Source organism: Aulonocara sp. 'chitande type north' Nkhata Bay, linkage group LG20, assembly GCF_057382095.1.
Source record: "Aulonocara sp. 'chitande type north' Nkhata Bay isolate Kocher_YH1m ecotype deep benthic linkage group LG20, A_spYH_male_GT1.1, whole genome shotgun sequence".
Taxonomy (NCBI): domain Eukaryota; kingdom Metazoa; phylum Chordata; class Actinopteri; order Cichliformes; family Cichlidae; genus Aulonocara; species Aulonocara sp. 'chitande type north' Nkhata Bay.
The window spans coordinates 10,115,222-10,132,119 of record NC_141363.1 but is presented as its reverse complement, the minus strand read 5'-3'; the positions used below and the strand labels follow the sequence as shown (position 1 = coordinate 10,132,119).

General features: G+C 40.8%; 3 protein-coding genes across 3 annotated transcripts in view; 2 read left to right on the top strand and 1 right to left on the bottom strand.

The window, feature by feature from the left end:
• The first annotated feature begins 524 nt into the window (after positions 1-524).
• Positions 525-16,898, top strand: part of ajap1 (adherens junctions associated protein 1) — a 66,312-nt gene continuing 49,938 nt past the window's right edge. Inside the window, exons 1-2 of the mRNA XM_086277248.1 lie at positions 525-1,171; positions 1,358-1,479. Of these exons, the coding sequence (XP_086133374.1) occupies positions 1,451-1,479 (29 nt within the window). The 5' untranslated portion in view covers positions 525-1,171; positions 1,358-1,450. The remainder of the gene's footprint in view (positions 1,172-1,357; positions 1,480-16,898) is intronic.
• Positions 9,607-11,393, top strand: LOC147305184 (uncharacterized; the record flags this gene model as incomplete). Its single annotated transcript, XM_086278131.1, has 1 exon — positions 9,607-11,393. A coding segment is annotated over one exon (762 nt), but the record flags the coding sequence as incomplete, so codon positions are not given.
• LOC147305183 (uncharacterized) lies at positions 10,716-15,962 on the bottom strand. Its single transcript, XM_086278130.1, has 9 exons — positions 15,525-15,962; positions 14,158-14,370; positions 13,779-13,914; positions 13,085-13,578; positions 12,593-12,903; positions 12,306-12,481; positions 11,771-11,943; positions 11,375-11,589; positions 10,716-11,083 (listed from the first exon to the last, which is right to left on the bottom strand). The coding sequence occupies exons 1-9, from the start codon at positions 15,821-15,823 to the stop codon at positions 10,824-10,826; spliced, it is 2,277 nt and encodes a 758-aa protein (XP_086134256.1). The 5' UTR covers positions 15,824-15,962; the 3' UTR covers positions 10,716-10,823.

Genomic DNA, 16,898 nt, shown 5'->3' with positions numbered 1-16,898 from the left:
GAGGAGAGAGGATGATTTTGACAACCTCCTTTTGCAGCCAGACGCATTTATGCTTATTGATGTCCTTGTTGTGTCCATCTTTTATATACAGTCTATGGCTTAAAAAAAGAAATAACAAGAATAACAAGCAGTTTGTGAGCAAGCTGATATTGAGCAGTGTTGTCGATCTGCCTGGCAGAACATAGCAACACCCAGGCTAAATGAACTGGGTCGTTTCTATTTTATGTGTCTCATATCATATAAAATATAAATTATTTTATGATATGCTATCTTACAGGCTACAAGGTTATTTGGCAATTCCCTTAGCTGGCTACAAAAGTGCAGATACGTAATGGTCTCACTGTTATATGGTCTTCCAACCATAGTGTGCAGCTCTGCACACTTCTGTACTCTACTGGATTTGTCATACCCAGTCTTGCAGTCATGAATGTGCACCCATATGACGTGAGACACTCCAGCACATGACATATTTGGCTTTAAAGTGACGTCACGGCAGCGTGGGGCTCAGCAGGCAGATCGTTCGTCAGTCTGAGAGAAGAGGAGCAGCAGGAGGAGACGTGCCGGTCTCCTCTCCGCTGTAATGACAAGCCCTCACAGCCACTCTCTCCAACTCCTCTGAAACAACCCTCAGCCTCCAGGATTTTCCTCCGCCGCTTCCCCTCTTCCTTTTTCTTTTCAGTTGCACCTTATTTCATTTTACTTTCATTTATTTTACTTTATCTAACCTCTCAACCACCCCCCTCCACAGAGATGTCAACAGATAATGAAGATCCCCTGCCTCTGGTGACTTGAATCCTCCCTGCTTCAGAGAACTGAACATTCTCATTTTCCGCCCCCCATTTTTTTTTCCAATTTTCTTTTTTGGACGTTCATCTGCCGTTCAGCAATGTAGGAGAAGTGACGGCGTCATTTCAGCAATGAGGATGCCAACTGCATGCCCCGATTTCGGCTCTCGGCATCTTGCATCTTTGCCTTTTCTGCTGGGGCGACTGAAAAATGAACGATTTGCGTGAAGGCAAAGTTTGAGGGTACCTCTTTCGGTTTCCCGCTCACCTGTCCGCCTGCACGCGCCTACCCCCTCTCTCTCCTCTCGGCTGGTGAGCAGGGAGAGCAAATCATCGCCAACAGAAGAACTGACGGACAACTTCAAAGAGACCCGACAATTGTTCTGGTATTTTTAGTGGAATTTTTTTTGTTTGTTTTTTTCGGCAGTTTTTTTCCTCCTTCCCCCCCCCCCCCCCCCTGTCCTTTTTTTGGGAGGAATTTGATGTGCGCAACGTAGAAGGATATGGCTTAAATGATGTTTGCGTTGACAGCTGGAGTAAGGTCCGTAACTTGAGTGCTTTCTTCTCATCAGCAATTGCCGACTTTGGTGGAAAAACCCATCCAAATGGGAGGATACCTGGAGGACTGAGTCGGTTTTCGACAGTCGAGAGAGAGAGAGAAAAAAATGTGGATAAAACGGAGTGTCGCGCGCAGGTAAGGCACAAATTATTTTGTTCAGTAATTACTTTGTACTTAAATTCTTGAATGATTAAGGGGGGAAATGTAGACTGTGATTGTGCATTGTAATTTCTCTTCAACAGCGTGTCTCAATTTTTTCTTTTAAATCTACGCCACTGCAAGTTATTAGAGTCTGCTGGAATTGATGAACGAATAACATAGATCAATTGGACTGTGAAAAGCGCGAGGCTGTGGCTGCCGCTGTGTTAGAGTTATACACATATTAGCTGCTTTAGTGTTGGTAATAAAGAATATCCGGGTACAGGCTTTCTATAGATATGTTGTGTGATTTTTAAAAAAAATTTTAAGGAAGAAAATAATTGGAAAATTTCACATCCTGTACGCTGGGGGTCGCCAACAGTACGGCGCAAGCGACGCACATACATTCGCAGATAACAGACGCGTGCTCAAAGCGACACGTGTGTAGACACACGCGCGCGTGCGCGTGCACAGTCTCAAGGTTAGGTCTGTCAATTCCTCCCCACTTGTGAGAATAAACGCGTCCAGGTGAGCTCCACGTGCAATTCGTTGGCATAAAGTGAAGGTAAAATGATGAAATAAATAAAACTGAGAAGCTTTGCCCCCAAAATATTAAAGCACTTGGTGTTCTGATGAGTGCGTATCCAAGCACAAGGAGAGGATGGCATACAAAATATCTGTGCGCAGGGGTCAGCTTGATCACACTGAACAACACATCCCTTATCTTTTTAGGCTACATTAAAGTCTTTTTGCCTGAGAAATAGTTTTTTTTAAATGATAGATATGATAGAACTACATCCCTAAAGTGAAGATATAGAAAGTAGGCTTCAGACTTCAACTGATGAGTGAGGAAGTCCAAACAAAAGCCCTAAGTGAGATCATTCATTTGCCCCAAAGTGGGTTTATAGGTAATGACACACTGCAAAATGAGACCAAGTCTGTTTTCTTGCCACCTGCTGGATCCCATTCCCACCGGCAGCTCATATTCCTGCCCAGTTGCAGCCGTACATTTGTTATGCATGACACACGCTGTACATCTTTAGGGCTGACCTCGCAGGGTAATGGCAATGCACGTCTTAGACAGTGCAGTTGTGCGAGATGATGAAATGAAATGCCATGCCTTTAGATGGATCGGCAAGGGGCACAGAGAAACCAATTTCCATCATCGGGAATTTCCTTGTCACTTGCTCACACAAACTGGAATGTCCAAATGGGACATTGGACGATCTGCAGCCGCTGTTATGGACTGAAGTTGCTTGTTATTAGCAGTAATGTACCCTGTTTTGTAGTCAGGTATTTTTACTGGCTTGGGCCTTTTCAGGGCGCAGAAGTTATTGTGCACACAGGAATCTGTGCACATGCATTAAAGGCAATAAAGTTGTTTATGTGACAGAGATCTGTCCATTTTCCTTTAAGTTAAACCCCAATTATCAAAACTCGTTAAAGAATATTAAAATGCTCTCGGTAGTTCAGTAGCTGTAGCCGAAGCATCTTCATGAGGTGCCCACGGTTACTCTGTGCACGAGAAACCCCGCCACAGTCTAAAGTTTTGCAATGCTGTCGCTGATTATCAGACATTGATGGCAGCAGTTGGTGGCGGGGCTTTTACTGGAGTGATTTCCTTCCCTGCAGTATGGGTGGTGAAAATATTTACTTTCCTTTGTTTGAAAAAAAAAAAAAGGATGGATGAACTGAATGTGTACAGAGAAAGCCACTGTACCTGTTGGAAGAGACAAAGAACAAACCACCTACAGAAAGTAAATATGTGGGCGTAAATGCAACCGCACTGGCTTCAGTAGACCAGGAGAAAAAAAAGGGCTGATGGAGAGTTACAGATACAATTTTAAAAAAACAAGGCTTCTAGAGATGACTACAGTAGTTACTCATCGTTCTGGGCAAACCGTCTCATTAAGACAGCCTGTGGGCTAAGGCTGGGCTTTAGTGATTATCACTATTATTTATAGACTTACTAAAAAGACTGTAAAGATGTGATGATAACATGGGAACGAATTGTAATTGGGTTCTTATTAAAGTAGCCATCCCAAATTGTAAACCAGCTGTTTGTTGGTGTGCATTCAGTTTTTCTCGTAAATGGATAACAATGAACGCTCATGACCTGCGACATGCTTCACTGTCTGTGATGTGTGAAATCTTCCAGTCAAAGCTAAATGCTGGTAATTTGCAGCGTTATAACGAGCTTGAACCAGAGAGCATCTGACTCGAGGGTTAACCAGCGGGGATTCAGCTCTCACACACTCGGGATCTCTGGGCTGAGCCTTTCATGGATGTCACACAGTTTCAGGTCCCCCATGGCGAGCTCTTGTACAGCTGAGGCACCGGAGATGCTATCAAGCCTCGGCACACTGCGGCAGTAAAAAGCGTTGCTGACTGAGACACCAGTTGCCTTTTACGAAGGCTTTATTTGTCTTGTTTCACTTGCCTGGCAGAGGATTGTAAAGCATAGATGGCTGTGTCTTTGTATGTTTAGCCTTTTCTGCTCAATAGGGATACATTGAGTGATCAAGAGTGATACATCGAGTGAATTTGACAGTAGTGATTCAGATATGCACTAAAAAAGAAAAGAGAGTGGTTTTAATGAGCTGTGAGCTGCCTAATATTGCTACACCTGGTGATAATTTCTTTGGTATTTTGTGAGTTACTCCTGTGTGAAAAAGAAAACTGTTATAATAGTCTAATTCTGATTAATATCACTGGCTTAATGAGAAGGGTTCCTCATGTATTACAGTTTGCAGTGAGGTGTTTTTTTCTTCCCCAATGAGAAAAAGTTGCACAGCATCATCAGTCTGCAGCTGGTTATATGACAAGCCGTGGTTCTCTTAGCGAGCCCTACTAAGAACTCCAGGGCTAAACATGGCATTACTGTGTTAGGGGCCATCAGATATTCAGATATTCCTATGATTTAGGTGCCATCTTAATAGCCTCTATGAGGGTTATTAACTGGGCCTCTCTGGAGCGTGATTAACCTAATTTGCAGTGAAATAGGCTGTGTTGCTTCTTGGAGATCCTATCCTCTGGAGGCGTGTGTGTCTGTGTGTATGTGAGAGTGTGTCTGCATGTGTGTCATTAGCACCCTGTGCTCAGCAGGAATCTGTTAGATCCAGAAGGACCGGTACAGGTTGTCCCTTTCTAATGACATAAAAGACAAAAAAGGCATGGACGCTGTCCATCTAAACCTTCTGGAAATACCTCTGAGAAAGAAAGAGAACAAGAGAAAGGCTAGCTGTTGTTGAAGACGTGGGTGAAACATGAACGACCTGTCACTGACTGGCATAGCAATTAGCAGAGAGGAGTCAAAGGCAGAATGGGACCGTAACTGCTACTGTGCTTTAATTTCTTACTGCAACACATGAGTGCATATCGGAAGCTTGAAATGAGAAGCCTGGAGTTTAGCTCATTAAGTTTTTTCTTTCTTTTTTTTTTTGAAAACCGAACACTTAAAATACTTGAATTTATGCGCTGGTGATCAAAAAAAAAAAAAAAATCAATAGCAATCAGAATAAGTGTTTTGCTTTGTGGAACCGGCTGTAGACCGCCAAATGACAGTAAACCTCAGAATAAAACCTCCATATTCAGATCTCATGAATTTATAGTCCGTGTTCTAACTTTATTGGCAGCAACCTTCAGCCTGATTGTGTTTAATCACCGGCTTGTCCGCTTTGTGCTACATGAAAAAAGTGTGCGTGTTTCTATCGCACTGGAGCACAACCATCCACAAAGTAAAGGAACTAACAGCACAGAACTCATACTTGATTCATGTAGTGAGCTTTTGCTGGATCAATACTGCCTCTACAAAGGATCAGACTTATCCGTCATGGCCCTTCCCACTAACTGGCCTTCTCCAGGCACTGGGGTGCCTCTCAGAGGGCCATTTTCTACTCCTCCTCCTCCACCAAAACCCCAAACTGCCACCTGCTTTATTTTGTGTTTAGCTACGTAGTGGTATTTGCTGTCAAGTTTGTCACAAGAGACAAACAAGACTTAAAGACAGTAAAGGGCTGATATGACCGAAGCATTGTCCTGTTATTTCCTTTTTCCACCATGTTTCTTTACAGCCCTGCTTATCTTTCTGAGCATGTGGGTCATGTACACTCTACTGCAGTGGGAGTAATTAATGGGATGATGCAACACTCTTGGCTGTTGCGCCTTAGACCCCCCATATACACACATATACACACTCTGCCCCACCCATTTTCTCTTTTGTTTGTTTTCCTCGATGAATTATGTTCTGACCTCAGCAATGCAGCAATGTTTCTTACACTACGGCCATAGTAGCAGCTGCTGCAGCTCAGCCTTTCAGGCATGGATGGAGTCTTATTTGTGTGCATATCTGTTTGTGTGTGTGTGTGTGTGTGTGTGTGTGTGTGTGTGTGCGTGTGTGTGTGCGCGTTGCACACTACCAAAACATTTGGAGGATTTCATACAATATTTGCCTCCCAGAGGCCTGCTGCACCGAGGCAATCCATAAATCTCTGGAACTCTTTGGAAAGCCAACTGTGGTATTTATCTCCCTAATACTGGATATCTACTGAGGACAGCTTAACTCCTACACCTTGGAGCCTGCATTTTTACGAGCAATGCAAGCACATGCCGCTGAGATCCCTAAAAATAAAATAGCTAAATAAATAAATATAAACACAGCAAGCATCTAGAGATAATCATAAACAGTACATTTTGATTTATGATGAGAAGAGCTAGGATTTATTTTAGAAGTAGAGTGGGGAAATAAGGGATGCACTGAGGCATTCGGGCATCATCCAAAGTAAAAGGTCATAAGAGAAGTTCATGTTTCTACACAGATGATCAGTATCTTCCTACCAATGTTTCTGACCTTTCAATTTGATGTTCAAGATATTCTGGAACAAAGCTCTCATGTATTACAGATAACATGGAAAGGTACTGTATGTTCACTATCAGTAACTAAGGAGGGTCGCTCTGTATTTCTGGTAATTTGGAAATAGGACAAAACATTTAGTTTCCTCAGAGTCAAGATGAAAGCCGGGCCACTGTGGAAGGGAAATTGTTTGTATAACCTGCATCAAAGCAGACAACTTGAGTGATATGCCTTTTTTCTTTTATTGCTGATCAGTGGGATATGTCAGCGGGGATTGTAAACATCTGGCAAGTCTCAAAGCTAATCACATTCATTTGATACTAGAGGCATGTTACTTGGTTAGAGTGGCATTGAGGAGGATTTAGCCACCACAGTCAACAAATTAGAAACACAACGTAGTGGGAATAAGCGATTTGGTTCCTGTGTATCTTGGCAATTGTGCTTGCCAATACAGAGCCATTTCCATGTAGGTATGTTAGTGTGTGTGAGTGCGAGTGTGTGTATACATGCTGGGTTATATTTGCCCCATCACTTAGTCTGAGAGCTGAGAGCTTGAGCACACAGCCCTTTTCACTTTCCAACAAAGGCGTGATTGCATATTCAACAGGCTGCAAATACAGACTCAGGGTATCACGGCTCTTCCTTTAAGTGGACAGAGGATGAACCCCCTCAGGTCTTCTGGATGAAATGCAAATGCTTCTGCAATTGAAATGCAAACAACGACCAACAACCATGGTCTGATTGTCAGTTTAAGTATGTGGTGTAAAGCTGAACGGGAGGGTTAGAAAAAGTGCAGTACATAAATACACAGGTCAACTAATTAAGGTAGGCTAAGCTATCATATGAATCCAACTGTAAATCAATTCTCCCCTTCTGTTATAGATACATTTTACTTCCATATTCCACTTCCCAGTGTCTCTCTGTCTCTGCCTTCTCTTATGAGGTGCCGTAAGGGACATTATTACTGAAACGCTCTCACACACACTACTGAAACGCTCTCACACACACTACTGAAATTTTACCTCTCACACACACTACTGAAACGCTCTCACACACACTACTGAAATGCTCTCACACACACTACTGAAACGCTCTCACACACACTACTGAAATTTTACCTCTCACACACACTACTGAAATTTTACCTCTCACACACACTACTGAAATGCTCTCACACACACTACTGAAACGCTCTCACACACACTACTGAAACGCTCTCACACACACTACTGAAACGCTCTCACACACACTACTGAAACGCTCTCACACACACTACTGAAATGCTCTCACACACACTACTGAAACGCTCTCACACACACTACTGAAACGCTCTCACACACACTACTGAAATTTTACCTCTCACACACACTACTGAAACGCTCTCACACACACTACTGAAACGCTCTCACACACACTACTGAAACGCTCTCACACACACTACTGAAATTTTACCTCTCACACACACTACTGAAATGCTCTCACACACACTACTGAAACGCTCTCACACACACTACTGAAACGCTCTCACACACACTACTGAAACGCTCTCACACACACTACTGAAATGCTCTCACACACACTACTGAAACGCTCTCACACACACTACTGAAATGCTCTCACACACACTACTGAAACGCTCTCACACACACTACTGAAACGCTCTCACACACACTACTGAAATTTTACCTCTCACACACACTACTGAAACGCTCTCACACACACTACTGAAACGCTCTCACACACACTAATGAAAACCAAGAGGATTTCAATTGAACAGGAAGGCATTTTAGCTGCACAGGAAGGTGAGGAAAAACAAATAACACATTAATGCACAGCTAACACCGCGGTGACGTCGACAACAGTCTGTTAGAGGTATAATTGAAAAATATTTTGCCTTCATCAGTGACTATCCAAACATTGTTGTAGGGTAGCAGCCTATTGCAACAAGTCGGGGCATCCTGGCTATGCTAGCTGCCCGTATAATCTGGAAAGACTGTGTCTGACAGTACCTCATCTACAATGAAATTACATCAGATCCTTGTCATTTTTTACATACTTTCTTTGTTTTTTGAGGTGAGAACCAATGAAGAAGATGTTGAAAGATTTTTTACTTGTGCTCTGCAATGTATTGGGGCGCTCCAAAATGAAAATTCGGACAATATCAGACAAGAGCGGCTTTATAGAGAGCTAGATGATCATACACGAACTCTATCAGAATTTCTTGCTGCTGTATCTCGATATGATCCCAATAATAGGGTTGCCACCAACCTACTACAATCCTTGTATAGATGCTTTTGCAGCTTGCTACATGAATATGATGCTAGACAGAGATCTGCTTATGTGACCCACAGATTGTTACCCCCAACCACCTTGAGTGGTCATCCAGGTCGGCCACGATACACTATATCTGCTGAACAGATTTCTCACTTTGTTTCCATTGGTATGACATGGCAGAGAATTGCATCATGCTTTGGAATAAGTCGAAGAACCCTGTACAGACACAGACAAACTTTGGGAGTTGAGCCATTAAGCTATGTGGATATTTCAAATCAAGAACTGAATGGCCTTGTGACGGATATCCTACAGAACACTCCAAATGCAGGGGAAGTATACATTCTTGGAAGTCTGAGATCTCGTGGCTTAAGAGTTCAACGTTGGAGGGTCAGACAAAGTCTACAGGAAGTGGATCCTATTGGACGTGCATTTAGACGTCGTCATGCGATAAGGCGAAGGATCTATAGTGTTCAGGCCCCCAACCACTTATGGTAAGTTCACTGGTTTGAAACAAATGATCAGGCCTTGTGTTTAAAAGTATTAACACAATACATCAAAATTAATGGTCCTTCATTCAAAACATTACTGAAGTTAATCTATATGATCAGCATAAGGTAATAATAATAATAAAAAATAACAATAACCAAAAAAACTGAAATTGATATAAGTATGTTAAATATTTGGGGGATTCATAGTACATCAATTTAGATGTTGTCTAATGTATATACTGTTGAGTTGTTTAATCCTTTATTTTACATCACAATTTTAATCTCTAACATCAATTGTGCCAGGTAAACGTAGTGTGGAAAAAGACATTTTATGCCACTGTGTGTATGTGTGTGCACGTGTGTGTGTGTGTGTGTGAGAGACAGAGGTGTGCTGTTGTTGAAGTAAATGTACAAAATGAAACCTCTAGTTTTTGTTTAAGTACAGGGTCAGGAATTCACTACTAAATAATATGAACAAACATGTGGAACTGTAGTAATGCTTTCTGATCTCTCAACAGGCATTTTGACGGCAACCACAAATTGATTAGATGGCGCTTGGTCCTGCATGGCTGTGTTGATGGCTTCAGCCGAACTATCATATACTTACGTTGCTTATCCAATAACAGAGCCTCAAGTGTCTTGTCATTATTTTTGGAAGGAATACAAAACTTTGGTTTGCCCTTAAGGGTCAGGTGTGATCATGGTATGGAAAATATACAGGTTGCTCGTTTTATGTTACAGAGAAGAGGAGTAGGCAGTGTTATTACAGGTGTTTCAGTACATAACCAAAGAATTGAAAGACTGTGGGCAGAACTCAACAGAGTTGTATCAAGACACTTTATAAATATCTTTAACTTTATGGAAGAACAGGGTATGTTGGATTCACTGAATGAGCTACATCTTTTTTGTCTGCATTATGTTTATTTGCCAAGGATTGAAAGAGCATTAACAGAATTTGTCAATCAGTGGAACAACCATGGTCTCTCTACACAAGGAGGACAGACCCCTCTTCAGCTGTGGCATACAGGTGTCACAAACAATGTGGGAATCCTGTCGTTTATAAATGACATTTTTCATGTTGATAACTATTATGGCGTTGATGAAGAAGGGCCATTACCAGAACTTCAAACAAACAATAATGTCAATATTCCAGCTATTGACATCAACATAAATGAGACTGCAATGAACATAATTCAACAAGTGAATCCATTAGAAAATGATGGAAATCATGGAATAGATGTGTTTTCTTCACTTTTACACCTTCTACATTAAATAAAATATTTTGCAAAAAATAAAAAAAAGATATATAAAAAAAACATTTCAGAAAACATATGTGATCGAAACTAACATATTGAAACCATTTTCTTTAAAATGATAAAATGACAGCTCTGTTGTCAAACAGAAACTGACACAGGCAGAAGAATAAACAGACACAAAGACAACCAAATCAAAAACCGATGGACATACACATGAAATGAGTAAAGTGACACAAATTTTGTATATTCAAACTCAACAATCTAAATTAACTTCTGACGTGCTGTTAAACAATTGGTATCTACCTGTATGAATCCTGAAGAACAATCACTTCTTGTCAAATTGATGTCTTAAAACATCAGGTAAATTTGGAAATATTAAAACCTTAACAAGTTAATACTCAATACTCACTTTGAATCAAAAGAGAGACCAATACAAAAGAGAAACACGCAAACTCCTCCAGCATAATGTGTTCATACCCTGCCAAAGCCGTAAGTGTTACCTAATGCAAAATCAAACTTCTCCTTGAACAGCTGGTATGAAACATGCAGTGGCAGCCTAATGCAGTTAACACACGTGTTGGCAAGAGGGAAAATTGGTGTAGAAGAGAAGTCATCGTCTCCTCTATGAATGAACTCAATCGAGGGTGCTGGGGAAAAGCCAATAGGTGGCACCGCAGTTGCTCCAGTTGCAAAGGCCAATATCTTCTGTAATTTGGAAGGTCCTTCTTCTTCTGCATAAAACAGAGAAGGAAAAAAGTGTTAAAAGGTTATTTCATTTGGCCAACATAAATTGTCAGTGAGTACAAATCTAAAGCAAGAATCTTAATGACTGTTATTGCAATGACTATAGAGCATGCTTTTCATCTTTCAATAGTCTCAAAGAACTATGTAAAAATGTTACTACAACCAAGAGGGTAATGTGGTGTTATTGTTATATGAGTATGTTATTTAAAATAAAGATTTCAGAAATGCTAACCTATAAATCGTTACATCTATTTATTGTGCACTAAAGTGACAATTACCTTCTGCATCTTGGAGATAGTCTCTCCAGAAGGTAACAACTGTCTCCTCAGCAGCTCTTCTGTTGCTTCCTTCTGGAGATAGATGAATGTTGAAAAGATCATCCACCTGGTCAGCAGTCAGCATATGTGGCTCATAGCAGAACAGCGGGCGAAAACTGTCTGGATGCCTCCTCATTTTCTCGAGAACCCCAAGAGTTTTCAGACCTTCACAAAATCTGGATAAACAGCACAAAGAAATTTTATTCAATAATTCTGCAATTTCATGCTTCTAAGTTAATTGTATATTATCAATTTGGCACAATCAGTTATACTAGGTTATTAACTGGCCATTTTGATTAATAGGTAAGATTTTTATCACATTTTAATTAATCTGAAAAACACAGAATACCAAAATACCTTTGAAATGGACCTTGAACCCTGTGGATGACCTGAAACATGACAATATCATGTACCAGCAGATCCCTGTCTCTTAGTGAACGCATAGGCCTCAGGCATCCTGCATTGGCCAAGTAATCAAGCAGAGGTTCTTTTGACTTTTCAAGGTCCTCAAGGGTTGTACTTTGAGATATCTAGCATCACAAAGAGCAGAGGAAGGGCTTGTTATGGAAGTTACTCAGTAGTCTTATAACCTATTAGAAGGAACCCAGCCACCAGTGGTCTACACAATCACAATATGCCCGCGCGTACATTGGAAGTCAAATGACTACACATATTTTTTTAATATGTTTACAATGTGCTTAAAAAAATGATAAAATATACTCTTTCGTCTACCCTTATCTACTGAATCTTAGTTTAATATAGCAGCAAAATATAAAAACTTGGCATTCAGCAATGGCCAGACTGATCCGGATAAACATTCCCTGCAAAAGAAAACTGGAACACAAACTATTTTCAATTCACTATAAGATTTATAAAATAAACATATAGAGACCTTTCGGACTTTTTCAAAGAGTTCCAGGTCAGCTATGTCTTCCAGGGCTGGATTTGCTGAATTTCCAACCAGAAGGGAAAATACTGTTGGTGACAGAAAGTTAGGTGGTGGACCACCATGTACCAAGCTCACTGCAATGGCTCTCCCAGAGATGTAGTACCAGTCCCCTCTGAGAGCTGCAAAGCAACAGAATAAAAGGAAAAGCAAAATTGTCAGTAATGTTGCCTGTAAAAATAAATATCAGTTAAACAGTTCCCACTATTAATCTTAGAAAAATAGGTAATTACCAGTACTGTCAAGAGCCAAGTTCTTGCAGTTTTCTTTCCCCTCAAACATGGCTGACCTGGCAATGGTGTCCATCAATAGTCTCAAGAATTCCCTCCTTGGCCCACCTAAATCAACCCCTTCCTCATTTTTCCCCATATCATCTGAGAATTTCACACAGATCATCAAGTTGGGATCATAAGATAGCCTTTGAAAACCACGCAAGGCTCCCTCCCACACAGCAGAGCGATTTATATTAAATTTGCACTGCTGTTTTGTGCTAATTTTGCTTGATAGTTCCAGCAGTATCTCTTGAACAGGGACTTTTTCTGCACTAAAAAAAGAAAATAAAACAGAAAATAAAATATATCAGCCATGTAGTCATGTTACAGAATTTGAGAATATGTGTCACACTGATCATAGAGAGTTAAAGCTTTAAAGGTTTATATTGATTTGACAATTCTGGAAAGCCCAAATTATGTCTCAAACTCAAATTCTGTATGTTTGTTACTCACATCTGATTCTCCAAGCTCGCAATTATAGCTTGATTTAAATCCTCATCATCTGAAGAATCGCCAGAAAGCGATGCCACGAGAGTTAAATATGAAGAATAATCTTCATCATTAACGCTCATGGCAGGGATGTCTTCACTTCTTGCATTGAAATCTCTGCTGTGACTGCTTGTGCTAGGTTTGTCATCACTTCTTGCCATGTAGCCTTCATCACAAATGCTGTTCCCATCACTTCCTTGCTTTGCTCGTTGCCTTTTACCAACACTCCTTCGAATACAGTTGGTCCCAGTATCATCTTCTTCATCACTGCTAGTGCCAGGGTTATCACCTTTAACATGACTTCTTAACCTTGTAGTGACTTGGCTGCTCATGTCTTGTTGGATTTTTGAACTATCAACTTCAAAACAATCATTGTCACTGTCCTTATCAGTTGCACAACTGCTTAATGCTGATTTGGAGCTGATGTGGGAAGGATCTTTGTCTTCATCTGATTCACTCTTCAACAGAAAAAGACCAAAAACATATATCAAAAGCAAGTAATTATAGCTTATCTTAAAAAGATTAAAATAAGAAATATCCATATTGATTGCTCCCAAACACTTGTTTTAAATAAATATATTCTATTTTGTTAGAAGCCCAATTGTTGACATGTTTTTTCCCCAAATCATGATTACTTTTCATTCTTTTAGTAACTTACTAAAAGTGTCCTTGATGGCCTTACATAGAGGGCTTTGGTTTTAAAAACCTTTAGGATCAGCATCCCATTCAGCTCCTGACCAACTTGGAGCTTTGGAGACACCAGCTTATTGCCACAAGCCATTAGAAACTCGAGGCTACAAAAAATAAATAGGGACAACAGCAATTGCTAATTAGTTAAATATTTTAAGTATTAGTTAAATATTTTATTATATATTGTTCTGTTTGTGTGTATGCTTTTATGACTTAAATTCTACTGGTATAGTCATATGTTTTTATAATGATGAATGATATTTTAAACTTCTTTACTTTGGTATATTATCTTTAAGTACAAGTCATTACATGAATACACACAGTAACAATAAACAATAGTATTTTACCTGACATCCTCTGGAAGGCGTTCACCAAAGCTTTCCTTGAGGTGTTTCACGACAGTTTGGTTGTCCCAGGTCTTCTGGAATTCAAAAGCACTGAGGATGTGCCCATGTTTGTGTAACCATAATTTTGAACCTTGTTTGCACACTACTCCCCATGATGGAGTTGGAAGTAGTATAACATCTTTGTTGAAATGGTCATGCTGCTGGGCCATAGCTCTGAAATATAAATATTAGATACCATAAACAACAGCAAGTGATAACTAATAATACTGAGATGCAGACAGCAGAACACTATCCAAACCCCTACACAGAATGCTTTCATAGACAAAATTGTTGTAGTTAGGCAAACATAAGGGTTAATTTTATATACTTTTTTTTATACTTTTCCGAGAATACGTGCTTCTTTTGTGGTTCGGACTCCTTCTGACATTTCTTTGGAGGTGGAGGAAAACCAAAGTAATTGCTTAAAGGAGCTTCTTCGACATCTTTAAGAGTTCTAAACAAATGTCTGTCCTCCTCCAGAAAATCCTATGTACGCAAACACGCGTTGCAACTTCTTATCTTGTGCGTGTCTTTTGTTTTGACAGCGAATGCGCACCTGCGGACCACTTATGTGCAGCCCTGGTTATTTAGCTCGTCATTGCAGCCACAGAAATTATTTTGTCCATGAAACCATAAAGCTGCACTTTCTTTTTGCCTTATAGTCTGATTTGTCATAACTTTTCCGTTTTGTGGTAAGTTTTTCTTTGGCTGTCACTTCTTCACCCTGACCTGTCTTATTTGGCTCAGCAGAACTAAAATATAAATCCTGCTGCTTTTACACACACACACACACACACACACACACACACACACACACACACACACACACACACACACACATAACGCTCAGCGATTCTCTGCGCAATCAACCTCTCACATGTTTAAGCTGCGGGAGATTTCACTTGTCATGTTTGCATAGTAAGCTAACGATTGATAAGACGATGTCAGAGGAATTGGTGCGCAAATTATCATCACTCACCAATCAGTACTGTCGCTCTCTATACACAGTTGCATAACACATAATTGCAAAGTGAAAGCAAAAAAACAAGCGCAAATTCAAACGCGATTTCAATATGTCACATATTGACAGTGGCTCACCGATGCCAATGACATAATTACCCAGCCACATTTCCGAAAGAATGCAAAAGCATAGACATATATTTTTCCTTCCTACGATAGCCCGACGGGCAGGGCAGAGATAGATTTTGGTAGCCTGGAAAAATCGCTAGCAATTTTGCGAGCCCTGCAGTATATTATTAAATATCAGACTATTACATATGGCCCCATTTCAGGCAAGTGAATACAAACTCATTAAACTTTGTAACTACCTTTTTCTTCTGGTGCCTGATGTCCAGCTGCCGAAGCATTGCCGAGTTTGATAACGTGGTGCAGGTGCACATTCTCTCCTGACTGTAGATGTCGCTGGCATGGGCAAGCTGCTACGTTGACGTGAGGGAAAGAGGGATGTTAAGTGACTATCCAGTCCGTCCACACTGGTACTTGCAACAGGTTGCTGCCCCACGACTGTGGCATTTGACAAAGTTCTGATGGTCTCTGCTGAGGATAATATACTGTTGAGTAATGCGGCTGCTTCACTTAGGCTACTAGCAGGTTGCTGAGTAGACATCTGTGTAGTGGTTTGAAAGTGTACCACTTTTTCCTTCACTTTCCTGGTCTGGACACAACTTCCTGTTCATCTAAAACTCCTTCCTGTTCAACTGAAATGCCTTCCTGTTTAACTGAAACGCCTTCCTGTTTAACTGAAATGCCTTCCTGTTCAACTGAAACGCCTTCCTGTTTAACTGAAATGCCTTCCTGTTCAACTGAAACGCCTTCCTGTTTAACTGAAATGCCTTCCTGTTCAACTGAAACGCCTTCCTGTTTAACTGAAATGCCTTCCTGTTCAACTGAAACGCCTTCCTGTTTAACTGAAATGCCTTGGATTTTCAGTAGTGTGTGTGAGAGCGTTTCAGTAGTGTGTGTGAGAGCATTTCAGTAGTGTGTGTGAGAGCTAAAATTTCAGTAGTGTGTGTGAGAGCGTTTCAGTAGTGTGTGTGAGAGCGTTTCAGTAGTGTGTGTGAGAGGTAAAATTTCAGTAGTGTGTGTGAGAGCGTTTCAGTAGTGTGTGTGAGAGCGTTTCAGTAGTGTGTGTGAGAGCATTTCAGTAGTGTGTGTGAGAGCGTTTCAGTAGTGTGTGTGAGAGCGTTTCAGTAGTGTGTGTGAGAGGTAAAATTTCAGTAGTGTGTGTGAGAGCGTTTCAGTAGTGTGTGTGAGAGCGTTTCAGTTGTGTGTGTGAGAGCGTTTCAGTAGTGTGTGTGAGAGCGTTTCAGTAGTGTGTGTGAGAGCGTTTCAGTAGTGTGTGTGAGAGCGTTTCAGTAGTGTGTGTGAGAGGTAAAATTTCAGTAGTGTGTGTGAGAGCGTTTCAGTAGTGTGTGTGAGAGCATTTCAGTAGTGTGTGTGAGAGCGTTTCAGTAGTGTGTGTGAGAGGTAAGATTTCAGTAGTGTGTGTGAGAGCGTTTCAGTAGTGTGTGTGAGAGCATTTCAGTAGTGTGTGTGAGAGCGTTTCAGTAGTGTGTGTGAGAGGTAAAATTTCAGTAGTGTGTGTGAGAGCGTTTCAGTAGTGTGTGTGAGAGCGTTTCAGTAGTGTGTGTGAGAGGTAAAATTTCAGTAGTGTGTGTGAGAGCATTTCAGTAGTGTGTGTG